General features: G+C 45.2%; 1 protein-coding gene across 2 annotated transcripts; it reads right to left on the minus strand.

Annotated features, from left to right (window-relative positions):
• Positions 1-386: 386 nt before the first annotated feature.
• On the minus strand, positions 387-27,436 carry CNOT11 (CCR4-NOT transcription complex subunit 11). 2 transcript variants are annotated; one of them, XM_073664778.1, is made up of 7 exons: positions 26,906-27,433; positions 25,347-25,511; positions 23,352-23,504; positions 22,219-22,421; positions 11,496-11,698; positions 7,425-7,521; positions 387-1,381 (listed from the first exon to the last, which is right to left on the minus strand). In XM_073664778.1, exons 1-7 carry the CDS (start codon positions 27,219-27,221, stop codon positions 1,184-1,186), a joined length of 1,335 nt encoding a protein of 444 aa, XP_073520879.1. In that variant the 5' UTR covers positions 27,222-27,433; the 3' UTR covers positions 387-1,183. The 2 variants fall into 2 exon arrangements, with proteins under 2 accessions (XP_073520879.1, XP_073520880.1); XM_073664779.1 differs by lacking the exon at positions 25,347-25,511 and having other exon boundaries at positions 26,906-27,436.
• Between the last annotated feature and the right edge of the window lie 361 nt (positions 27,437-27,797).

Here is a 27,797-nt window from a genome sequence, read left to right on the forward strand (position 1 = left end):
GGAGGGAAAATGAACTGTTTGGCCACACCCAGGGTATACCTGTAATTGGTATAAACCATTTTAAACTGTCAAATTCCCATTACAATTAATTGGGCTCAACGCAGATCCTTGTCATATTCCACTGGTGACATTCTCATCAATCCTTTATTTCCTGTTCCTTCCGTCGGGTATTCCAGCCGGATCCCTGAAGAACGGAAATCGAAGAGAACCTCCAAAGAAGCCATAGAGTACAGCGAGACAAAGTGCTTTGTTTTCTGGCAGTGTGCCTTTTCAGACTGGCATAAGAACGTAGTAAATACATTTCTACTAGATTATCTTTTATCTTAAATATAACAGCTTAGTCTGATAAAACAAGAAATGTTCCGTTTCTGTGAACAAAGCAGACCTTTGCAATATACAGATTATTTTAATCTTTACATTTAAAAAACAGCAATGTGGTATTTGTTAACATGACAAAACCCAACATGCGAGAAATACGTGTTGTTAGACTACACACATTACCCTGCAACAGTCTTTGCTTTGCTTATAGAATATTTTGGTAATATTGTGAATGGAGTGCGATGACTTAAAAAGCACAAGAGTCATGTACTGTATATTAACATTACATCTCCCCAAGAATATAACCTGTGCCATATCCATGGTGAAATATTGCCTTTATACAACATCACTGTCCAATTATTTTAGTCCACAGTAACCAAAGGCTATGGCATCCTGCTAACAGTACAACCTGGCTTCAGGAATCTAATGTCTTCACAAGCTTCATTGTTAATATAACAATGCGATGGCATATGTGTCCAAAACATCTACAGGCTGACATTTGCATTAGGATGGAGTATCAGAGCAAAAATAGGGTTACTCATGCACATTAAAATATGTACAATGTGGTGGGAGCCTTCTTTCAACTACATACTGCCTGTAGATAATTACATCTATTTTCCTGAACTAATAAGTAATAAAATCCCTTCCTGGATAGCTCAGGTGTAGTATGTATGTAGGCGCAGATTCTAATTCATAGAGACAGGTGGCAGAAGTAACAAATCGGGATGTCGGCCAATATCCTGGTGCCGCCTGCTGGGAAGTTATCTGAATGGACATAGACTTCAAGGGCAAAGTATTAGGTGTTGTGCTATAAAGAGAAATGGGAGCAATGTACAAGGATCAGTTCAGTGTCAGACATGTTGGCTTATTTAGCAGGTTTTGCTTCTGTGGGATTTTCTCCGGTATCCAAAGTCTTCAAGAGCCTGAACAGACCAGCTGCTTCCCGGATCCTGCTGAACTCTATGCAGAACGCCTGAACCTCTATGAACAAGTCCTGGACATTAATTATTTTGTTCCTTATTAAAGACTGGAGGAAAACGCATACTAGTCTCACCAACCGATTCTGGAGGGGAAAAAAAAAAAAAAAGATAAGTCTGTAAATATGAAACAAGACAACAGAGTACAGGATTTATGGCCTTAGGGGTCAGGTCATAATTTATCGACTCAAGCACATGAAGATCAGTCCACCTTTCAAATGAATGCAGATAAGTCACCAGATTTCACATACAAAGTGCATACATAACATACACCGCATGCAAAATCCACATTAGTATGACAAAATAATCCTTTTGAAAGTTTAAACTCAATCTTTGCCCATTAAAATTAATTGTTAAATTCCTCAATGTAATTCCGCTCTGCTGCTGCCGCTGAGATCTCGCCTCGCTCAGTACAAGCTGCAGCTGTCAGGGTAGGTGGAAACGGAATACACTTGGACTCATGAGCACTGTCACTCTTTAGCTGGACTTAAAATGCTCGTTATTAGGATTATAAACAGTATACTGAACTACTGCTGTGATGCGGTTAAGTAAAGGGATGTCGGCAACCCTGTTCCAGCAATGACATGACATTGTTGTGTTACATTCCAGCTGCAGCTCATCAATATTTCTTTAGGGCTGACGTCCGCTATGATGAAATAGTAAAGGCTGTGGCTAACGAGTAGCTGCTCACTGGCTGCAGCCAACACATGACAACCATAGTACGTCACTACCGGAAACAGCGGCGCTGACATTGCTGCACGGCTCTCCTCCAGGAGGGGAGTAAACAAGGTCTTTATTTTAAATTCGGGTCCTGAATTGATTAAGCTATAGTGGACAACACCTTCCCCTTTAAAGTAAGAAATTACTGCACAGACAATCTGAACTGTTGTCTAATGCATTTAAATATACTAGCATAAGCAACGAGGGCTATTTAAAATAACATGATTAGAGGGAAAAAAAACCTGGACGACACAAAAAGGTAGTTACATGCTCATTTAAAGCACATATCCACCGACTTAAGTAATTAAAGGGGTATTCCCATCTCCAAGATCCTATCCCAATATGTAGTAGGTGTAATAGTAATATTTATTATTATTAGCAAATATCTCAAATTAGAAATGTAGTACAGTATTTTTGATTCACCATCTCTCTTACCTCAGGTGTAGGCATCACAGGACCTTGGGTATCCAAGGTTACGACCACTAGCAACTAGCTAACTAACTGACTTATGTAGTAGGTAACTGTAACTGTGAATATGTAGTAGGTGTAATAATAATATTAGCAAATACCTCCAATTAGAAATGTAGTATAGTATTTTTGATCCGCTATGTCTCTTTCCTCATGTGCAGGCATCGCAGGACCTTAGGTAGCCATGGTTACGTCCACTGATAAAGTCACAGTTAGTTAGCTAGTTGCTAGTGGTCGTAACCGTGGATACCTAAAGTCCTGCAATGCCTGCACATGAGGTAAGAGACATAGCGGATCAAAAATACTATACTATATTTCTAATTGGAGATATTTGCTAATATTATTATTACACCTACTACATATTCACAGTTACAGTTACCTACTACATAAGTCAGTTAGTTAGCTAGTTGCTAGTGGTTGTAACCTTGGATACCCAAGGTCCTGTGATGCCTACACATGAGGTAAGAGATAGCGAATCAAAAATACTATACTACATTTCTAATTGGAGATATTTGCTAATAATAATAAATATTACTATTACACCTACTACATATTGGGATAGGATCTTGGAGATGGGAACACCCCTTTAATTCTCCTTCCAGAATAGTACATATGAATATTGGGTCCTTCCAATGGACCACTATGTATCATGAATGGTTGTTCTAAGAGTAGATAAAGCCTAATGCCTCATTCAGGTAACTATAATGCAGCTGTACTGTAGAGTCATTAAAGGGGGCAGTCCACTACTAGGACAACCCCTTCTTAAATTAAATGTTTGGCTCCGATAAAATGAAAAGACCTATACTCACCTCCCGTGCCGGCTCCGTTTCAGGGGTATCAGCACGGTCCCAGGGCTGTGATATGGTGGAATGACATGTGATGCCCAGTGCCCAATCAGCGCTGGCGTCACTGTTCCCACCCTTCGGATAAACTGAACATGAAGAGGAAGCCAGGGCTGCAGCTGATCCCGGACTTCCTCTTCATGTTCTGTTTGTCCGAAGGCAGAGACAGTGATGCCAGCGCTGGTTGATGACCATACTATGGTGAACAGTGACCGATTCATAAAATGCTGTAATGTCTGTATTCTCTCTTTTCCTTCCTCCCCTGCCCAGGAGCTGTGGTATGATCAGACCATGTTCCGGCACGGTCAGACACAGACATTACACAGTACACAGCAGGGGAACATTTATAAGATTATCTCAGCACAGGAACATTTTTCTCTTAACACACCCAATTAGGGAACTTATTATTATTCCAAGATCTATTGATTAAAATGTACTTTAGTCGTGGGACAAAATCTTTAGGCTATGTGCACATGCTCAGTATTTGATTGCAGAAATTTCTGCAAGGTTTCTGCATCCCTTGGGGGCAAAAACATGTGTTTTGCCTCAATTTTGGTGCGTTTTGTGAAGCAATGAATGCTTTTTGGAGCTAAATAAAGATATTTAAAAAAAGAAACGTGGGACATCGCTTTAACCCTTGTATTACTGTCGGACCTGGGGTGAGTATATTGGTTACTTGAAATAAAACAGACACATTCTTTAATCATTTAAATTAAACACACACACACTGAGAATAAAACACTTTATTTAACTCTTTACTTAGTAATGAGGGTGTCTGGTTGACACCTCTTAACCCTAGCTTTAGTAATGAAGTGTCAGCGACATCTAATCCCATTACTTCTAATACTGCACTTGTGTTGTCAGTACATGAGGTTCCACCGCATGTAATGAGAATTCAATCGGTCATAATCTGCAGCAGAGACTAGTGTCTCCACTACAGAAATTTACATGCTGCGGGTGAGTTTGGGCATTTGTCCATGATATGGAAATGCTGCGGGTTTGACACTGAAAATTTATGCAGCGTCAATCCCACAGCGGCAGGATGTTACAGCATAGTGGATGGCATTTCTAGAAATCCCATGTCCACTATGCGTGCATCTGAGGATGCGGATTACCCGCGAACACTAATATGCAGCGCATCTTTCAGGACCGCAGCATGTCAATTTCTTTTGCGGAGTCGCTAGTCTCAGCAACAGAAATTTGACGAGAATGTATTGAATGCGGTAAATACACATGGTTCAGTGAAAAACATGCGGTTTTACCTGCATTCAAACAGAACACAGTTTTGGATGCAGCAAAAATATGCTATGTTCGGATCGTGGGCACATACCAGTACATTAAAAAAAAAAATGGTGTGGGCTCCTACGTCATTTTCATAACCAGCAGAGGGAAAGTCCACCACTGGGGGCTGATGTTACTAGCCGGGGAAGAGGCCATTAGCCAAAAATGTTCCCTGGCTATTAATAACAGCTGTTTGCTTAGCTTTCACTGGCTATATTACAGGGGAACACCAGAAAAAAATTACATAGGGCCCCACTATAAAATCTAATCAGCCAAGGCTAAACACACAGCTGCAGGCTGATATTAAATAGTCAGAGAAGGAGCCATGAATCCTGGCCCCCTCCGAGGCTAATAATATCAGCTCTCAATGGCCCCAGAACTGGTGCATCCATAAGATGCGCCAAATCTGGTGCCAAGCCTCAGCTCTTCCCACTTGCCCTGGTGCGGTGGACAGTGGGGTAATAGGGTTGGGGTTCATGTCAGTCTTGTATTGGCAGCTGATATGAAGCCCAGGTTAGTAATAGACAGCGTCTATATGACACCCCCATTACTAACCCTGTAGCAACATTTTTGAAATAAAGACACGTTCAGAATAAAGTCTTATTTTAAATAAAAATTTACACACAGTTTTAATCATTTAAAAATAAAAACACCATATACTCATCTAACGCCCATTCCGCTAACGCCATAGTCACCGGTAAAAAAAACCCCACAAAAATAAAAAACAAAACCATATCCCTCACCCCTCCACCGTGATGACATAATCTAGTGTTCCACGACAATCTGGGTCACTTCTACAGCAGTCACACCATAAATCACTGGTGTGACTGTTGTAGAGAACAGCACTCTATACACTGACAGGAGTGTAATGACTCCTGTCAGTATATAGCGCTGCGCTGCCGGGAGTGTGAGGTCACTGGAGTAAAATCAGCTGACAAGCTCCGGTAACTTCACTTACTGCACCAGTGTTGCGCGAGTACACTCTCATGCAGCACCAATGCCGCAAGTGAGGTCACCGGAGCTTGTCAACTGATCAAACTCCGGTGACCTCACTCCTGGCAGCTCAGCGCTATAAACTCCTGGGAGCGATCGCGCTCCTGTCACTGTATAGAGTGCTGCCAGGTGATCCGATCGCTGCAGGACACTCGGGATTACGGCGGTAGGGGAGTAGGAGTTGTTTTCATTTTAGTAAAACAAATGAAATAAAAAAAAGTTAGCAATTTATTCTGCTGCTAACAGCAAGAGCGGCTGTAGGCTGATGGAAGGAGTAGTTTCCCGCGGTCAATTCTTTGTGCGTTTTTGACTCATTGAGTCAGTCAAATACGCAGCAAATCCACAAATCTTTTTATACCTGCATTTTGCTATGGATTTGACTGACTCAACTGAAGTCAATGGGTGAAAAACGCTGCAAAAACGCACAAAGAATTGATATGCTGCAGTTTTAAAAACGCAATGACAATCCTGACAGAAAAATTCCTCATCATGTGCACAGCACTTCAGGAATGTCATTGCATTAGCTGGCACACGGATTACCCAGCGTTTTTGGCCCACTTCCGCAAGGGAAAAATGCTGCAAAAAATGCAGTGTGCACATAGCCTTAAGCAGTTAAAGCCATAAGTTGTGATTCAATGGCAGTTCTAATAATCCTGATCCTAATTCAAGGCATCAAAGGGATCTACGATGCTAACAGTTTAGGTCATGAGTGCCATCGTGAGTTGAGGCTTCAATAAAGTTGCTAAAATGCAGTTGCATTATGGTTCTGTACAGACCCGGTTTCTCTGTCTAAACATCAGGAGTATTCCTTGACTTGTATCACTGGTCAATCAATTTCCACAAAATTTGTACAAAAAAAAAATAAAAAAAATAAAAATTGGCCTTTCATCCCAGGGGTTTTTGTTTTTCCTCCCCTTCCTAGAGCAATTATTTTTCCATCAATATAGCTGTGTGAGGGCTTGTCTTTTGTAAGACAAGTTGTACTTTTGAATGACAATTGATTTTACCACTTAGTGTATAGGAAAAAAAATCCAAATGCTGTGAAATTGCAAAAAAAAAAAACATGTATTTTTTTTTTTTTTTTTTAAATGAAAAAAAAAATCTGACGTTTGCATTAAAATTTGTTTTCGATGTTGCCATTTTCTGAGACTCAAAGTTTCCATTTTTCAGGATATGGGCTGGGTGAGTGTTCATTTTTATTGATACAATTTTACTGTAGAGGCAATGTTTTGATTACCTGTTATTGCAATGTTGCGGTGGCCAAAAACCCCCATAATTCTAGCATTTCGATTTGTTTCGCGATACACTGTCTGTTGGATCAATTTTATATTTTAATAGATCGGACATTTCTGAACGCACAGATACCTAATGTGTAGTTTTTTTGGGGTTTTTTTTAACCTTCAGTGGGGCAAAAGGACAGTGTTTTGAACATGTTTATTTTTCTTTTTTTACTGTATTAGTTCTTCTCTTAGGAGACTTGAAGCTGCGATCGTCTGATTGCCTATGCTGTAACAGAAATCACGATCTTTGTGTCTCCTCAAATTTTTAATCAATTGCTCTAAGAAAGAAAAAATTAAATTCTTAACATAAAAAACAACAACTTTGTATCTGTCTGCGGATGCAGGAGCCATTACTTTCTACTGTGAAAACACCGAGTCTTTATGAATAAAGATATCTGTGACAATGTCCAAATGAATACATTTTAACGGTTTTGTTTTTTGTCACTATTAAAATTTTAGGTAGGAAAGTTTAAGACAAATGTTCTAGATATGACTGCAGCCCCCTATAATATTTGTATAGGATGGTCTCTTTCCAATTCACTTACCTGCATATACTTGTCCTTAATTTGCTCACATGTGGATATACAGTTGGAGATATAAAGATGGATGAATTCTGGAGGTAGATCGACTGCTGTTGTAAGCCTGCAGATTAACACAAACAATAAGTGTACCACCAACAACTTCAGGGTATACTAACACAAACAATAAGTGTACCACCAACAACTTCAGGGTATACTAACACAAACAATAAGTGTACCACCAACAACTTCAGGGTATACACACACATTAAAGCAAACCTGGCACCAGGCTTTCCCCATATAATGTAAGGCCAGCACCTGTAAGCACTCAGTTACAGCACTCTAGAATGCAGGATATATGCCCCCAATGCGCTCTGCACAACACAAAAAAATAGCTTTTATTATAGTCATCCACAGAAGGTCCTCCATTGCGCTCCTGATCTTTGCCCCTGTAATGCATGTGTATTACAGTACTTTGCACTGCCCTCAGCAGGGCACAGAAGTACGCCAGCGCAGGAGTGTGATACCAGGGACATCGTGTGGATGATGCGTCCTACGTCATCCACACAAAGCAGGAAAGGAGGATGGCGATTGCAGGAAGAGAGGAGGCGCCGGATCAGGACCAACAACGCCCACTGGACTGAATTCTCCCGGTAGGCGCTAAATCTGCAAGTCAAAAATAATTAAACGTTAGCATGAGACATCAGGATTCTCATTCATTTTGCTGGCATCAGGAAACCCTTCAGGTTTTGTGATAAATCTGCGCAGAAAAAAAAATTAATGAGAATCCTGAAGTCTCATGCACACTTTGCTTATTTGTGACTTGCAGATTTCACCCATACTGAGTGGGGGAAAATCTGCAACAAAGACGCATGAAAAAAAAAAAAAAAAAAAAAAAATGCGACTATTTTACACAGTGTTTTTCCTGCCAAAAGATGCTGAAATTTGTGCACCAAATACTTAGTGTGTGCACATACCCTTAGGGTTAGAGCTTTCTGATCAGCTGCTATGGATGGCCGTACATTTCCCCTGCAGGGGATTATTATTACACGGTGGGCATTTAAATAAAGGAGATCTCTATGTAATCCTCGATCACTGCATGGACAGCTCAGGTCACAGCACAGGTAGAATGGCGACTATACAGAATCACTGTTTCATTTCAACCGTCTGATCATAGTTTACTTTTCATGGAAGATTTTATTCGTGACAGCGAATTGGTGAATTACTTCTAGTGGCACTTAGCTTGTCTGTATATCCAGAAGTGGGCAAATACCAGCAACATTTAGCATAGAAGACACTCCCTTAAAATACATGCACCTGCAGAATACTGAGAGGGAAAATGACCTGTGATGTAACTGGAATAATTGCAAGTGAGCTTTGTACAGGAGAACATATGCTTTTAATGTTTTCACTTATACAGTCATAAAACACATTGCAACGCTAAGACTTGTTACTGTAAATCACCTTTGGCTAGACCTCCTGCTGCCATGGGAGCCCATTGGTAACTGGTAATTGTCAGGACACTGATGGAGAGAGGGAGCCTCCTGTGATAGGAGGTTAATGGCTCAAGCACTGCTCTGCCCTACAGTAACAGTGCGATCACAAGACTCTGCAGTGCCACACGGTGCTAGGATAGAGGTAATGCAGCCACAACAGATAGAGCCATGACGGATGAAGAAGTTAACCCCTTGCAGTATTCGGAGGTAAATTAACTTCCTCAGACAGGGTCCACATTTGTAGAGGTGGCTCAGGAGCTAAGCTCCATCCATGCACGGCTTACGGCGGTTATATTACATAGCTGCCATCTGTCTCTAACAGACACAGTTGAAGCTTCGCTCTGGCCATTAACCATTTCGATGATGCTGCTGCCAATCACTGACAATGGCATTTAAAAGTAACGTGTATTGGCTCCCATCGCGCTCTCCCGTGACGCAATTGTGGGACACCGATGGATTAATATGGCAGCCATGGGCCTGCTGAAGGCCACTGTTGCTTCTATCTTGGCACTCCCATGAGGATCAGCCAAAGGCTGCACTCCATGGGAGATCATAATTTTCACTAGGTAGTGCTATATTGTCACATTACAGCTTATGGTATAAGTGATTCGACAATTGTAGGTTCAATGTAAGGGAACATAAACTAAAAATAACACCAATTTTCCCCTGTTAAAAATACACTGCTCAAAAAACTAAAGGGAACGCTTAAACAACAGAATATAACTCCAAGTAAATCAAACTTCTGTGAAATCAAACTGTCCACTTAGGAAGCAACACTGATTGACAATCAATTTCACATGCTGTTGTGCAAATGGAATAGACAATAGATGGAAATTATTGGAAATGATCAAGACACCCTCAATAAAGGAGTGGTTCTGCAGGTGGGGACCACAGACCACATCTCAGTACCAATGCTTTCTGGCTGATGTTTTGGTCACTTTTGAATGTTGGTTGTGCTTTCACAATCGTGGTAGCATGAGACGGACTCTACAACCCACAGAAGTTGCTCAGGTAGTGCAGCTCATCCAGGATGGCACATCAATGCGAGCTGCGGCAAGGTTTGCTGTATCTGTCAGCGTAGTGTCCAGAGGCTGGAGGCGATAACAGGAGACAGGCCAGTACACCAGGAGGGGGCCGTAAGAGGGCAACAACCCAGCAGCCGGACAGCTACCTCCGCCTTTGTGCAAGGAGGAACAGGAGGAGCACTGCCAGAGCCCTGCAAAATGTGCATGTGTCTGCACAAACGGTCCATGAGGGTGGTATGAGGGCCCGACGTCCACAGATGGGGGTTGTGCTCACAGCCCAACACAGTGCAGGACGCTTGGCATTTGCCACAGAACACCAGGATTGGCAAAGTCGTCACTGGCACCCTGTGCTCTTCACAGATGAAAGCAGGTTCACACTGAGCACATGTGACAGACATGACAGTCTGGAGACGCCGTGGAGAGCGATCTGCTGCCTGCAACATCCTTCAGCATGACCGGTTTGGCAGTGGGTCAGTAATGGTGTGGGGTGGGGTGGCATTTCTTTGGAGGACCGCACAGCCCTCCAAGTGCTCGCCAGTGGTAGCCTGACAACCATTAGGTACAGAGAGGAGATCCTCAGATCCCTTGTGAGATCATATGCTGGTGCGGTTGACCCTGGGTTCCTCCTAATGCAGGACAATGCCAGACCTCATGTGGCTGGAGTGTGTCAGCAGTTCCTGCAAGATGAAGGCATTGAAGCTATGGACTGGCCCGCCCGTTCCCCAGACCTGAATCCGATTGAGCACATCTAGGACATCATGTCTCGCTCCATCCACCAACGTCACGTTGCACCACAGACTGTCCAGGAGTTGGCGGATGCTTTAGTCCAGGTCTGGGAGGAGATCCCACAGGAGACCATCCACAACCTCATCAGGAGCATGCCCAGGCGCTGTAGGGAGGTCATACAGGCACGTGGAGGCCACACACAATACTGAGCCTCATTTTGACTTGTTTTAAGGAAATTACATCAAAGTTGGATCAGCCTGTAGTGTGTTTTTCCACTTTCATTTTGGGGGTGACTCCAAATCCAGGCCTCCATTGGTTAATAAATTTTATTTCCATTGATGATTTTTGTGTGATTTTGTTGTCAGCACATTCAACTTTGTACAGAACAAAGTATTCAATGAGAATATTTCATTCATTCAGATCTAGGATGTGTTATTTGAGTGTTCCCTTTATTTTTTTGAGCCGTGTAGAAAAAAAAAAACAAAAACAAACAAACACACACCCTACATTAACAAAAAAAAAAAAAAAAAGGTTACGGGTTTTATAAAATGGCGATAAAGAAATAAATAGCTGATGCAAGTTTGTTATTGCTGTAATCACAATGACCTGGATGATCATGTTTCCAGATTATTTTTAAACACAAAACAATAGAGGAATTTGTTATTTTTTCATGATTTCATGCCACTTGGAAAGATTTTTTCCCCCTATTTTTAAGTACTTTGTATGGCAGAATGAATGGTGTCGTCGTGAACTATAGCTGGTCTTGCAAAACACACAAACCTTCACATGTCTATCTTGAAGGAAATATAAATTATGGTCAGAGTAGGGAGAGGAAGCACCTAAACACTTACCTATTCACTACTTCCATTGAATGCAGGGACATATCCATGTTGACTAGAACAGAAAAATACTCTGTAATTTGGCTTGACTGCATTAATTTTAACAACATTTCAATGGCGACCAAAGGATTATTTTCCACCAGATCTGGAAGCTTTGCCGGTGTGAGGCCGATGTGGTAAACCAGTTTGGGATCCTTCTCCAACTCCCCAAGTAGCTGTGAGGAGTACAGAAAGGGAAAAGTTAGTACCAACACCAGACTGAATGGCGTACAGGGAGAAGCTAAATAACAAGAATCCTGACACCAGGAGACCTACACAGCTCCACATCAGAACTACTCACAAACTTATTGTAAGTGCCAAGTTTAGAAGTGGAATTGTGCAAAATCACCCAGAAATACCCGCCTCTCTGCATCCACCCCACACCAATTGTATTTGTCATGTAACGCAGCCATAATTTTAGGGACTGGCAAGGATCAGTTTCTAAAACATAGAACTTTACTGCTACATCAGTATCTGGAAACTACTTTATAAGTAACCCCAATAACCGATGAAAAGTAAGATCCAAAGGAAAACCACTTACCCTTTACAACATGGCTTGTCAATTTTTTTCTACTTTGACCTTACATTCCACATAGTGGGAGTCCGGACCTCCTAACTAGTCATAGTGTATTTCAATTTTAAAATTAGAGCTCAGTGTTTTTTTTTCCTATGTCTCCTGAACTCATAATATTGAATATAGGAGTAAAGTCATAGAGAAAACTATGATGCAATGTGACACTTATATAGCGCCTTTAAAGAAGCACTCCCAGCAAAATTATTATCCTCTTAATACATTGCAATCATCATATTATATTGCACTGTGTACTTACAATTGCTCATTTTGCCTTTCTATCCAGTTAATTGTTCTCTTTTCCATTAGAGTCTATAGCATTACATAATTAAAAACTAACTAGCTGAATCCTTCTAAGCTCTAAGAAGAAACAGGAGGTCAATTTTCCCTGTATGAGTAATAAGTCACTGCAAAAGTGAGGAGGGAGCAGCTGGGTCAGAAGTTGAAGAGGTGGCGGTGGGGGGTGGGGGCTTTAGAGATTATTTATGCAGGGACAAGAGACTTCCTATTTCAACATAGAGCAGAGAAGAATTAACTGGGTAGAAAGGCAAAATGAGCAATTTTAAGTATGTAGTGCAATATAATGTGATTACTGCAATATATTAAAAGGATAAAAACTTTGATGGGAGGAGTGCTTCTTTAATACAATGGCTGTCACGACTCTGTTGTCTGGTATCCCGGGAACAGGGGCTCCTTCCCTGTCCTTAATGCTAGTGGGCACCCTAGCTGGCCCTGTTCTCTGCATTACTTCTGAAGGAGAAGACACCGGGGCCACATACCTTGCTGAACTCCTGAATCAGCCCTCAGTCTGTTCCTTCCCCTCCACCCATGGAAGCGGGAGGGGGGGAGGGAGGGGTAGTGGTGTATGGCAGTACACCAGCCAGACTAACAAGGTAATACAAACAGGGATAAAGGAAGATACTGATCATACCAATATGCACACACAAACAACAGAGGAAAACACCGGGGAGTGGAGAATGGGGGGAAAAAAAACAAAGTAGGAGAAGGAGAAGATTTGCACACAACCAAAACGACGCAACAGTCTCAGATAAATCCACTAAGCGCCTTCTCAAACAACAACTGTCCACCAACTCCTGAAACCATGCAGCAATGAAGCTAGCTGTGGCAATGACTGCTTGCCAGAGTTATATACACACATACATACAATACAGACCATAAGTTTGGACACACCTTCTCGTTTAGATTTCTCGTTAAAGATTTTTCTGTATTTTTACGACTATGAAAATTGTACATTCACACTGAAGGCATCAAAACTATGAATTAACACATGTGGAATTATATACTTAACAAAAAAGTGTGAAACAACTGAAAATATGTCTTATATTCTAGGTTCTTCAAAGTAGCCACCTTTTGCTTTGATGACTGCTTTGCACACTCTTGGCATTCTCTTGATGAGCTTCAAGAGGTAGTCACCGGAAATGGTTTTCACTTCACAGGTGTGCCCTGTCAGGTTTAATAAGTGGGATTTCTTGCCTTATAAATGGGGTTGGGACCATCAGTTGTGTTGTGCAGAAGTCGGGGGGATACACAGCTGATAGTCCTACTGAATAGACTGTTGGCTGCTTTTTTCTTGCCATAATAGAATTTGTATTATGGCAAGAAAAAAGCAGCCAACAGTCTATTCAGTAGGACTATCAGCTGTGTATCCCCCCGACTTCTGCACAACACAACTGATGGTCCCAACCCCATTTATAAGGCAAGAAATCCCACTTATTAAACCTGACAGGGCACACCTGTGAAGTGAAAACCATTTCCGGTGACTACCTCTTGAAGCTCATCAAGAGAATGCCAAGAGTGTGCAAAGCAGTCATCAAAGCAAAAGGTGGCTACTTTGAAGAACCTAGAATATAAGACATATTTTCAGTTGTTTCACACTTTTTTGTTAAGTATATAATTCCACATGTGTTAATTCATAGTTTTGATGCCTTCAGTGTGAATGTACAATTTTCAAAGTCATGAAAATACAGAAAAATCGTTAAATGAGGTGTGTCCAAACTTTTGGTCTGTACTAATATATATATATATATATATATATATATATATATATATATATATATATATATATATATATATATATATATATATATATATATATATATATATATATATATATATATATATATATATATATATATATATAAAAGCAGGGAGTGGCCAACAGTGAACAGCAATGAGCCTTAATGCAGGTAAGCCTCCAGGAGCTCATAGCTGAGCAGATTAGCCCCTGCACCGTTTAATATGAAGGAGAAGTGCTTCTAGTCAGTGCAAGAGTAGAAGGAATCAGAAGGCACGGTCTTCCGTCTCCTCTCTGTCACGGTAAACCCGTGACAATGGTGCTTTACAGACATAATTTCTATCCCCACAATCTAAACTCTCTAGCAGTACGTCTTTGGAGTGTGGGAGGAAACCCACCCAAACACGGGGAGAACATAAAAACTCCTTGCAGATGTTATACTTGGTGGGATTTGAACCCAGGACCCCAGTGCTGCAAGGCTGCAGTGCTAACCACACCAAAAATATATACTGGAGAAAAAAAAAAAAAAACAGATAAAGTCAGGATCCAGAAAAAAAGGGGAGAAAGCAGCAAAAAGTCACATATACAGTAACAACTATGGCAAAGCAGAACTCCCGTATATAACTACCATAACTAGGTTATGTATGGTTGTCCTGAGGAAGGAGTCGGTGGACTCTGAAAAGCGTAGCCAATAAACCTACATTTTTATTCATACTAATTGTTTATGTGCTCTCTGGGGTCACGACAAACCAACTTCCCTTCCCAGCATCTCTCTTTATCAAGACCAAATTCAGCGCAGCCGTCTACCAGGAAATTTTAGAGCACTTCATGCTTCCCTCTGCCGACAAGCTTTTTGGAGATGGAAATTTCATTCTCCAGCAGGACTTGGCACCTGTCCACACTACCAAAAGTACCAATACCTGGTTTAAACACAACAGTATCACTGTGCTTGATTGGCCAGCAAACTCGCCTGACCTTATCCCATAGAGAATCTATGGGGTATTGTCAAGAGGAAGATGAGAGACACCAGATTATTACTGATCGGGTGGTGGAACGTCTGTGCTGCGCTGCAAGGAGGGGCCAGAGGGGCGTGACTAAGCATCTACTCGGCTCCGTCGACTCCGTGAACCAGGGAGGAACCGAGCAGAGGGACCAGGTGCCACTATGGGAACGACCTCGTATGAGAGCAGGTGACTCCCACGGGTCAGAGGGCAGGAACTGACCAGTACAGTGGATGAGCTTCGGCAGGCAGGCTGACGGGTGGTCCGGGTTGCCAAGCAGGCTGATTAGGCAGATAGTCAAGCGAGTGTTCCGGGTAGGCAAGCTGGCGGGCACAACAGGTAACTGGCAGGTGCTTCCAGGTAAGCAGGCAGGCGGGCACGGCAGGTAACAGGCAGGTGCTTCCAGGTAAGCGGGCGGGCAGAGCCCATAGACAGACTGTCGGACTGGACTGTGGACAGACTGTCGGGCTGGATAGTAGCCAGACTGGTGGACTGGGCTGTAGAACAGGCTGGCGGACAGGACTGACTTGCAGAGGACCTGAGGGCTGAAGCAAAGTAAGTAACACAAAGCAACAACCTTGCACGGGCACCTCCATATTGGAGGAGGTGCCTTTTATAAGGAAAGTCCTCCAGCCATTGGCCGGGGACTTTTTAGGACGGCGCACGCGGCCCATTTTAAGAGGGAGGGAGAGCGCGCCCTAAGCACAGAGCCAGGGAAGCAGCGTGCACCAGCAGCAGCTGCAGGGAGGCCGGAAGACGCCGAAGCAGGACCGCGGCGGTAAGGGGGATGGAGTCTCTATCTGGCAGGGGGCAGAGACGCCGATGCTACAGTACCCGCCCCCTTTACGCCCCCTCTTTTTCAGGCCAGCAAGAAATTCTTTAAGGAGAAGAGGGGCATGGACGTTCTCCCTGGGTTCCCAAGACCTCTCCTCCGCGCCAAACCCCTTCCAACACACCAGAAAAAAGTTTTTTCCTCTTACCCTTTTGGTGGCCAAAATGTTCTCTACCTCATAGATGTCCTCAGCGGAGAATGGAGCTGGAGTGGTACCTGGATCGTCAGAAAAAGAATTAAAGAACAACTTGCTTGAGGAGAGATACGTGGAAGGAGTTGGGAATCCGTAAGGTGGCCGGGAGTTTTAGCTTGTAAGCCACGGGATTGATTTGCTTGAGAACCTCAAACGGGCCGATGAACCGCAGACCCAACTTATACGATGGTATTTTGAGCCGAACATGTTTGGAGGAGAGCCAGACCCGGTCTCCTGGACGGAATTGAGGCGGATCCAGACACCTCTTATCGGCATCTCTCTTCATCCGCTCGGAGGACTTAAGAAATGCGGATCTAGTGTGTTTGCAAATAGTAGAAAATTCGCTGACCAGAGACTCCGCGGCAGGATTGTCCACAGAAGCGAAGACGAGAAACGGAATCCGGGGGTGTTGTCCATAGACCACAAAGAACGAGGATTTGGAAGAAGACTCACTCTCATGGTTGTTATAGGAGAACTCGGCCCAACTCAGGAGCTCAACCCAGTCGTTATGGTGAGCATTGACAAAATGCCGGAGAAAGCTGGTAAGGACCTGGTTGATACGTTCCACTTGACCATTGGACTGAGGATGATATGCAGAGGAGAAATCCAGGGTGACATCCAGCAGCTTACACATAGCTCTCCAGAAGCGCGAAGTGAACTGGACCCCACCATCAGACACAATGTGGAGGGGTAGGCCGTGGAGACGAAAGATGTGATGAATGAAGTCCTTAGCCAGCACAGATGCGTACGGGAGACCAGGCAGAGGGATAAAGTGGGCCATGTTAGAAAAGCAGTCAGCGACCACCCAAATAACAGTACAACCGGCAGAAACAGGGAGATCTCTAACAAAGTCCATAGCAATGTGTTGCAACAGAGCGGAAGGTACGGGTAGAGGCAGGAGACAGCCAGCGGAAAGATGCCTAGGAACTTTGTTACAGGCACAGGAGGAACAAGCAACGTCCTTGCATAGAGAAGGCCACTAGTAATGCCGGGCGATAAGCAGGAAGGTCTTCCTCTGGCCTGCATGGCCAGATAGTTTGGACAAATGACCCCAGAGAAGAACCTTCTTACTATCCGGAACAGCTACAAAAGTCTTACCGGGTGGAAGACGAGACAGGTCAAACGGGGCCACAGTCATTACACTGGAGGGGTCGATGATATGCAAAGGCTCCTCCTCTTGGTCGGAGGACAGGAAAGCGCAAGATAACGCGTCGGCTTCAACGTTTTTGTCCGCAGGGCGGTAATGTAGAGAAAAGCAGAAATCGGGCAAAGAACAGAGACCACCGGGCCTGAAGCGGATTGAGTCTCTGGGCGTTTTGTAGATAGATCACAAAAACCTGGCCTGTGTAGATGATCACCGGGTGCAGAGCCCCTTCCAGCAGGTAGCGCCACTCCTCCAGCGCCAATTTGATGGCAAGCAGCTCACAATCTCCTATGGAGTAGTTGCGCTCGGACGAGATGAAGAGCTTGAAGAAGAAGCCGTAGCTGCATTCTCCCGGACCGGGATTTCTGGGAGAGCACCGCTCCGGCTCCGGAGGAGGAAGCATCAACCTCCAGGAAGAACTGCTTGTTGCTATCCGGACTGTGCAGCACAGGGGCGGAAGAGAAAGCTTGTTTTAGGGAGACGAAGGCCTCCTCCGCTTCGGAAGTCCATTCCTTGGGATTTTCTCCCTTACGGGTGAGCGTGGAGATGGGAGAGGTCCAGGAGGAGAAGTGAGGAATGAAGAGGCAGTAATAATTTGCGAAGCCCAGGAATCGCTGACTCACCTGCAACCCCTCCGGTCGGGGCCATCTTAAGACGGCAGAAACCTTCTCGGGATCCATCCGAAGACCTGTCTCGGAGAGAATATATCCCAGGAACGGAAGGGAAGTCTGCTCAAAGAGACATTTTTCAAATTTTGCTTAGAGACGATTCTGTCGGAGCCTTAGCAGAACCTGACGAACATTCCTCCGGTGTGAGGGCAGATCCGGAGAGAAGACCAAGATATCGTCCAGGTATACCACTACGCAAGAATACAAGAGGTCACAGAAAATGTCATTAACTAGCTCCTGGAAGACGGCTGGAGCATTACAGAGACCAATCGCGGTATTCATAGTGACCGTCCCGGGTGTTGAATGCAGTCTTCCACTCGTCTCCCTGGCGGATCCGGACCAAATTGTACGCCCCACGTAGATCGAGCTTGAAGACCCTCGCGACTTTAAGGTGGTCGAACAGCTCTGAGATGAGAGGCAGGGCATACTTATTCTTGATGGTAATTTAGTTAAGCCCCCTGTAATTGATACACGGCCGTAGCAAGCAGTCTATCTTTTTAAACGAAGAAGAATCCTGCTCCAGCCGGGGAAGTAGATTTCTGAATGAATCCCCTAGCAAAATTCTCCTCGATGTACTCAGACATGGCCCGGGTCTCAGCCAGCGACAAGGGGTAGATACGCACGCGGGGAGGAGAACCACCAGGTACCAGGTCGATGGGGCAATCATACTGCCTATGAGGTGGAAGTGTCTCAGCCTTCTTCTTGTCGAAGACGTCTGCATAGGACCAGTAGGGTGCCGGCAGACCCGGGAGATTAGCCGGAGGTCGAGCAGGGCGAACTGGAACCAGGCAGGTCTCATGGCAATCCTGCTCCCAACGGAGCACCTCACCAGATCGCCAATTCAGGACGGGTTCATGTTTCTGTAGCGAGGGTAGACCTAGCAAAAGGGAGTGAGAGAGTCCGGATAGCACATGGAAGGAGATCCTCTCCGAGTGCAGCATTCCCACCTGAAGGGTCACAGGCTCTGTGACGAGCAAGATGGTCACCGGAAGGAGTCTCCCATCCACGGAAGAGACTGCCAATGGTTCGTCCAGACGTTTGGTAGGAATCTGATACTTCTCCACAAGGGACTGAGAAATGAGATTCCCAGCGGCTCCGGAATCAAGGTGGGCGGTTTCAAAGAAGAGGATATCTCCACAGGAAATAGAAACGGATAGAGTCAAGGACGGAGAGGATTTACTCTTGCCTAGGATGACCTCTCCGAGCGGTCCTAGACACTGGAGTTTCCCGGCTTCACCGGATAGGAACGGATCAGATGCGCCTTACTGCCACAGTAGAAACAACTCCCCTCGGCGCGTCTCTTGGCGAGACTTTACCATCTTGGACTGGTCAATCTGCATGGGTTCGGGCAAGAATGCCCGGGGAATTGCTGTTTGGGAGGCAGGTTTCTGGAAAACAGGAGCGAGACGAGGAAATCTTCTCTCCCGGGTAGTCTCCTTAACTCGTTTCAAGAAACGGATGTCAATCCAGGTAGCTAGTGACACCAGGTCGTCCAGGGTGGAAGGAATGTCCCGGCCGGCTAGCTCGTCCTTGATCCGTCCGGAAAGACCCTCCCAGAAGGTGGACACCAGAGCCTCGTTGTTCCAGGCAAGCTCAGATGCGAGGGTACGGAACTGTATGGCATACTGGCCCACGGTGAGACTCCCTTGGCGGAGACGGAGAAGAGAGGAGGCAGTAGAAGTCTTTCGTAAGGGCTCATCTAAGACCTTCCGAAAGGCAGTGAGGAAAGCCGGAAGATCGGACACCAGGTGATCACCTCTCTCCCATAGAGTGTTTAGCCATGCCAATGCTTCCCCGGAGAGGCGAGACATGATGAACGCCACCTTGGCCCGGTCGGGGAGAAACTGATGTGCCAGAAGTTCAACGTGCAGTGTGCACTGGTTTAGAAAACCCCGACATAAGACGGGGTCACCGCCAAAACGTGGGGGCGCAGAGAGCCGGGGACCAGGTCCGGGTGCCATGGCACTAGTAGGCTGAGGCACCGCCGGAGCGGGTGCCGCTCATCTCGAGACGGACACAAGTGGGAAGGACAGCGTGTCCAGGCGGGAGTGGACAGACCGCAGGTAGGTGAGGATAGTTTCCTGTTGGGATCTCTGACGAGAAACCTCCTGGTACAGGTCAGCAAGCGAAGGAGCCTGGGGGCCACCGGGTTCCATGGCCCGTGCAAACTCTTATGAATACAGGTGGTGGAACCTCTGTGCTGCGGTGCAAGGAGGGGCCAGAGGGGCGTGACTAAGTATGTACTCGGTCTGACCAAGGTCGCACGACGGCTCCGTGAACCAGGAAGGAACCGAGCAGAGGGACCAGGTGCCACTCTAGGAACGACCTTGTAGGAGAGCAGGTGAAACCCACGGGTCAGAGGGCAGGAACTGACCAGTACAGCGGATGAGCTTCGGCAGGCAGGCTGACGGGTGGTCCGGGTTGCCAAACAGGCTGATTAGGCAGATAGTCAGGCGAGTGTTCCGGGTAGGCAAGCTGGCGGGCACAACAGGTAATTGGCAGGTGCTTCCAGGTAAGCAGGCAGGCGGGCACAACAGATAGCTGGCAAATGCTTCCAGGTAAGCGGGCAGGCAGAGCCCATAGACAGACTGTCGACTGTGGACAGCCTGTCGGGCTGGGCTGTAGAACAGGCTGGCAGACAGGACTGACTTGCAGAGGACATGAGGGCTGAAGCAAAGTAAGTAACACAAAGCAACAACCTCGCACGGGCACCTCCATATTGGAGGAGGTGCCTTTTATAGGGAAAGTCCTCCGGCCATTGGCCGGGGACTTTTTAGGACGCCGCGCGCAGCCCCGTTAAGAGGGAGGGAGCGCGCGTGCCCTAAGCACAGAGCCAGGTAAGCTGCGTGCACCAGCAGCAGCGAGGCCGGAAGACGCCAGAGGAGGACTGCGGCGGTAAGGGGGGACGGCGTCTCTGCCTGGCAGGGGGCAGAGACGCCAATGCTACACAGACCCAACAATGCAGACGAGCTGAAGGCTGCTATCAAAGCAACCTGGGCTTCCATAATACCTCAGCAGTGCCACAGGCTGATCACCTCCATGCCACGCCGCATAGATGCAGTAATTGATGCAAAAGGAGCCCCGACCAAGTATTGAGTGCATTTACTGAACATACATTTCGGATTTTAAAAACATTTGTCAAGCTGTTGCTATAAAGTATTCTAATTTACTGAGATAACGAGTTTTGTGTTTTCATTGGCTGTAAGCCATAATCATCAACATTAACAGAAAGAAACACTTGAAAGATCACTCTGTTTGTAATGACTCTATATAATATATGAGTTTCACTTTTTGTATTGAAGAACTGAAATGAATTAACCTTTTCATGATATTCTAATTTTGTGAGATGCACCTGTATATTCAAGTTGGAATATGAAGGTTGATACCAATAGGGTAATGAGAAAATAATAAATGTCCAAAATATATAACAGTTACCCAGCAAAGAGTCAATGAATGTACTACATAATTTACAGGTTGCAAACCAAAAGGTAAATAATGCATGGAAGCAGGCACGCTCCTAAACTAGATAAATATGTAGATAACGGACCGAAAATTCTGTACACTTGGTACACAGACTAACACCACAACACCTGTTACGTATATACTTATTCAGTGAGTCCTGTTTTTATCTGTATTTATACTTTAATAAATTTTGTTCATTTTTTTGTGATTAACTTTTTTCTCCAGAATCTATTTTTGGTAAATGTAGTATAGAACGTAGTAGTCGTAAGTGCTGATAGACAAGCTGAGATTGTAGTGAATAAATACAAGTTATGCTGAATCTCTTCCTACAAATCATTCTGCTCAGCTTCTCCTCAATACCATGCTGTCCACAGATAGGACGGCATGTACAATGTGACAGGGTGCCTTTAAGCAAGAAAACTCCGCTTCATAAATGGATAGAAAATACATAATAAATGCAAAAAAATAAAATAATTCTCAGTTGCACAACATCCTCTTAGCATGAAACCACAACAGCAATCTTCTGATGGCTGCACATTGCACTTCTCTAACCCCTCATAGTCTGTTATTCTTGGGGACAGTATATGCAGTTACTCACGGTCTTTTTGAAATATAGTATTAGATAACGCCCATTTAATTGAATGGAAGGCCATGTAAGACATGGCTGCGTTAAGTTTGTCAGTGACAGCTGATCTTTTATAGAAACTGCTCACTCTGTACCCTTGTACCAGAGTAATGCCCTCTTATAAGAACGCTGAATAAACAGAATACAATATTAGGATATGAATACCTGTGTCTGCTGAGGAGAGGACAATGGACTCTTAAATGCTTTGGCCATTACACGTTTGATTTCAACGCCCGTGCTGTTCTTCACACACATCGATTTGTCCCATTTGACGGCATGATCAGGTTCAATTGGATTCAACCAAGCAAGCTCATCTTCACAGATATGTAGTGGTGGCGGCGGACGAATAAACTCTGGGCGAAAATGGCCTGGAAAGGATAATAGACAAAACTACACATAAAATACTGAACAATGCAACACAATTTTGTTTGTTTTTTTCTGTCAATACCCCACACAAAATGCAAACGTCTACACCAGGGGCCCTCAAACTACGGCCCGCGGGCCACATGCGGCCCGCGGAGGATTTTTATCCAGCCCGCCGGGCTGTGGGCGGAGGAGAGCGGTGTCAGCTCCCGCTCCCCCCTGCTTGCTCAGGGCCCCGGCAGCCGGATACTTACCTCTCCTCGTGCCTCCGCAGATCCACTGTCTTCCTGCTGTGTGCTCCCTGTGACGTCTCAGGTCAGAGGGCGCGGTGACGTCTTTACACCGCGCCCTCCCCTGAGCCGTCACAGGCAGCGCAGAGCAGGACGACGACGCCGCGACGCTGGAGTCCAGACCCGAGCAGCGGCAGCAGGTGAGGAGGAGGGAGGTGAGTATTGGATTTTTTTTTTTTTAAATGTATGGAGGCATGGGACATTATATGGGGGGAGTGACATGCTGCATTATATGGAGGGAGTGACATGCTGCATGGGGCATTATATGGGGGGAGTGACATGCTGCATGGGGCATTATAAGGGGTAAACAGACTGCCTATTGGGGACCTATGCTGCCTATTGGGGACCTATGCTGCCTATTGGGGACATTTACCTGCCTATTGAAATACCGGTTGATTTAACTTTACTTGTTCTTCATTTTAAATATTGTATTTGTTCCTGTATTGTTTTTTTTACTTCAAAATAAGATATGTGCAGTGTGCATAGGAATTTGTTCATAGTGTTTTTTAAAAACTATATTCCGGCCCTCGAATGGTCTGAGGGACAGTGAACTGGCCCCATGTTTAAAAAGTTTGAGGACCCCTGGTCTAGACAGAAGAAAGTTACATTACAAGCTTTATGTTACCCTTTTAGAATGGCACATACTTTCTATTGGTGGCTTTGGGCCACTAACTAAAGCTTCTGTAATTTGTGATGCAACCGAACTGTCAAATCCAGAATTAGAAGAATCAGGATCAGGGTCACTTAGGATGCTCGGGAAACTGGCTTTACTCTGTGTCGGGAGTTCAGACTGTCGCTCTAAAGAGAAAAGAAAAATATATCAATTATTGTTATTAACTCGCCAAAGCCTTTGCCTTCATTTTGAATAGGTATAGTAGGCAAACAGAAAGTAAGAGAAAAAACAAAGCTGCAGAATTATGACACATTTTCATATAACTTATTTTTCTAACTAGCTACTAGGTTTTTAATGGAGATGTGCAGGCAAAAGAGTAGTAGACTGCTATGACAGGGGTGAGGAACCTCAGGCCCCCGGGCAGATTCCCAAGAACCGTAGTGCTCGGACCTGCAGCTGCATTTTGACGGCTGCCGGCTTTTTAATTTCTTCTTACTCTGCAAGCAGACACATGTAGCATTCACTACAGAACCCTGCGGTGTGTGCAATGAAAGATTACGCCTTCATACTGGACGTACTTTGTAGATGGAGTTAGTGACTGATGCACTACTGTCCCACAGTAGAACACAGCAGCCCCAGCGTCTCCTATGTGATGTCTATGCCCCAGCGTCTCCTATGTGATGCATATACTGCAGACCTCACACTGGTTGAGTTCTATAGAAGTAACGTGAGCAGTGATAGATTTCCCACTGTGATGAGACCTGCAGTGTAATGTACATCTGGATTGAGTACGACTTACTTGCGTTCACGACTAATGCAAATCTGGAAAATCAGTTACAGGAAGCAACATCCTCCATACCACCTAACATCACAGCCGCACAAAAGAGAAACAGTTTCAGCTGTCACATTATGGGATGAGTTAATTAAAAGTTTGACCAAATGTAGGTTGAGAGTTTTGTACGGCCCCCGAATGATGGTATAAATATGCAAATGGCCCTTGGCAGATAAAAAAAGGTTCCCCATCCCGATATATGATATGACAGTCTCATATACTCCCCTGAGGAAATGCATCGGGAGATAACTGTTCCCTCGGTCACTGCTGGTTAGTGAGTATCTGGTCCCCCTCAAATGCCACTGAAGAGGGACCTAGATGAAATGGTCATGGAAACTTCCATATCACTTGGGTGAGATCGTTTCATTTATACTATTCTACATCTCTGAGCCTCCATGTTATAGGCAATCCCTGTTTTCTTTTACTGATATATGTGCGCCAACTGTGCTTATCAGGTTGGCATATGATATAACAGGGATTGCAAACATGCCTTTATTGGAATCTTTTTGATTTTGTTTGTTATGGGTGTATGTGCACTTGTTTGACACGTAAGGTTGATTGTGTTATCAGTTTTTTACGTAACCAGGTTTTAATAATATTGCCTATTAAAAGTCATGTTTTCATGTTTTTACAGTTAAAGTGATTGTCCACTACTCGGACAACCCCTTCCCAATTGCTACATTCCTCTGAATAAAATCAGTCCACACTCACTTCTGGTGCCAGCGCCCATCCAGCAACGACAGTGCTAGCGTTCCCCAGGGCTCGTGTGACGTTATGTCACTTAAGCCCTGCAGCCAATCAGTGACCAATTTACTGGGTCAGATAAAAAGGAGTACATAAGAAATGGTTCTCAGGCTCTCAGGCTTAGCTACCAACACAGAGTGGAAACAGCACATATAGCCGGTATACAGTGGTTCCTATGCCTGGTTGATGTGTATTGAAGTTGCCCAGTAGTCCCATCTGTCCTTAGCCCCCTTCACAAAGGTTAGTGACTATCTACAGCCACATTTTAGTATCCACATGACAGGCCAAAAGTTTGGGTCTGACTGGTGGTCTAATTCCTATACTGTAGTTAGTGCAGGTCAATAGACCTGTGCTTCAGCCGGAGCTTGCGGCCATTATATAGATGGTAAAGTGCAACCTATTACCCTCAGTTTACAACGCACGCTTGGAGAACTGGTTCTGCATATGTTACCTGCAAGCGCTAACTGAAGTCCACTGATGTCCACAGCTTGGGCCAAATTGGTCACGTCCATAACGGAAATTTGTCTAGGAGTCTTTTTAAATAGCTCACGGGGCGGTGCAAGCATTAACTGTGAGAGGAAGAACTTTTCAGGTGCAGTGATTGGTGGCAGAAATCCTGCAAAAATAGCATGTTTGCTCTAATAAATGCAATAATTTTCACATCATAATACCATGGAGATCATTCAGATAGATAGTGAAAAGTAATTAACTAGTCTACAATTAGTATATGTGTGCGACTTATTTACCATAGTTCTATGTCCAGAACCAATCATCGTTTCAGATATGTCTATTAGTGACAGGCAATAGCACTTACTAGCAAGTCCCATGAAATAACGTTTCTCATGAGACTGCATCCTGTTCCTCCTAGAAAGGTATCCATACAAGTGTAGAGACACAGACATAGCAGGACGGCAGGCAGTGAAACTCCGCAGTACACCGCTGTACTTGGATGTGCATGGATGCTGCTTTTCTCTGGTGTTTTGAAATCCTGAAGCACTTTATTTTCTAATATTTTCTATCGGATACTAGTGAATCCTGACTGACCCCGATGACTATAACGTGGGCAAAAACAGCACTTCCACCTGTGAGACATACTGACAAGGCCAGCAGAAATCCTGACAGAAGTCTAGAATGCTGGTGTGAATACAGCCCAAGGTATACAGACACCAAATCACAGTCCATGTATACAACATTCAAACAGTTTTTCCTACTAAATCAGAACGTAAAACAAGAGACTTTGCACGTACTCCCCATCATAATGGTGCCGCCCTGCACGCCACAACTATCCAGGCTCTTCCTTCCCTGCTTCATCACAACAGTGCAAGGGCATTCATCTCACGACTGTACATCCATAAAGGTACGACACGACATATCACTGCCAGGCAGACAGAGAAAGCAGCGCTTTGGTGCTGCAACTGATCTGTAGTTATTCCCAAAATCACCAAGTTCACCCCTTGTCCATAGGATAGGAGACAAGTTTCTGATTACTGGGGACCCGACCACTTGGTTTTCCAGAGATCCTGAGAACGGGGGGGCTGCAAATCCTTCAGCACTGGTGCGTGTAGTCGCCCTCCGCTCCGTTCACTGTCTATGGGACCGCTGATCGCTGCACCCGGCCTCATCTGAAGTCTCATAGATGGAAGATAACATGATATTTTGGGAGAACCCCTTTACCAGCAGAGCTGATATAGTTGGCAGGATACTTCATTACTGCACAGACACAGGGGATGATGGGAGATTACAGCTCTGAAGCTGCAGAGTAGTGAGTGCAGAGAGTAACCCAAGGGCAGATCTAACACAAGCTATGGCGTCCCGTCCCCGATGTGCAGCCCCGGGGGTCACTCATCACATGCCCATCAATGACATTCCTGCAGGCGGTGCTCTATATGGGGGCTCTGGGCCGGGGACCCCCTCTATAGTGACCAGCACTCACTGCACACAGCCAAGCACTAAAAGTCCCAGCGTGCTGCGGCCGGCACACCAGGCACAGGCGATAATGCCGGCGCTCACCTGACAGCGGCCTCTCGGCCTCCTCCGCGGGCGGGGGGTTCAGCAGGTGGGCGAAGATGGCGGCGAAGGGGTTAGCGGCCAGCGGCTCCGTGCGGTACATCTCCCACAGCAGGTAGAGGGCGGTGAGCCGCTGCGGGGAGGTGGGCAGGAGGTCGGGCTGCTGCAGGAGCATCACCAGCACAGAGCCAACCCGAAAATGGTCGGCCTTGGTGAAGTAATGGTGGAAGGCAGTGGAGAGGCCCTCGAACGTATTGCTGCACGCCTCCTCCGTCATGATGCCCAGCAGGTTGGACAGCTCCTTCCCACACAGATTCATGGCGAGGCCGGCCGCGTCCAACGATTACTGCTCCGGCTGCTCTCCCACCTCTTCTGGCATTTGCCTTCCAGTACTAGTGCTACTGAAGGGCTGCGCTGCTGGTGCCGGGCTGCTGTTCTTGTTTTCGCTTGCAATAAAGCTGTAAAAAAAAAAAAAGGCCGCAAACGTTTAGATGGATTAGGGCTGCGAAATGACGTCACCTGCGAGAGAACTTACGTGCGCGTTCCCGTTAACGTGTCTGACGACCTGTTCCACCCAATGCATCGTGTAAGAGTGCGCATGTGCAGGAGACTTGTCAGCTATAGTGGAGTGAATGTTACAGCTGGTGAGGTTAGAGTTCATCCCATTCTAGAGCTGCGATATGAGTTATGTCATGTAACACACACACAGGGGTGGATTAAGAGTAGCAAGGGCCCCCCACCACACACACACACCTGATGTATCACATGTCACATGATCCCCTGTGATAGATCATGTGATAGTTCTCGTGAAATTAATTTGGCACAATATTAATATATTAATTATAATCATTTTTTTTACATTAATTGCACCACCTTATATCTCCTCTCTCATCTC

Source organism: Phyllobates terribilis, unplaced genomic scaffold (genome assembly GCF_046119375.1).
Source record: "Phyllobates terribilis strain yellow unplaced genomic scaffold, ASM4611937v1 Scaffold_2__4_contigs__length_985480577, whole genome shotgun sequence".
Lineage (NCBI taxonomy): Eukaryota > Metazoa > Chordata > Amphibia > Anura > Dendrobatidae > Phyllobates > Phyllobates terribilis.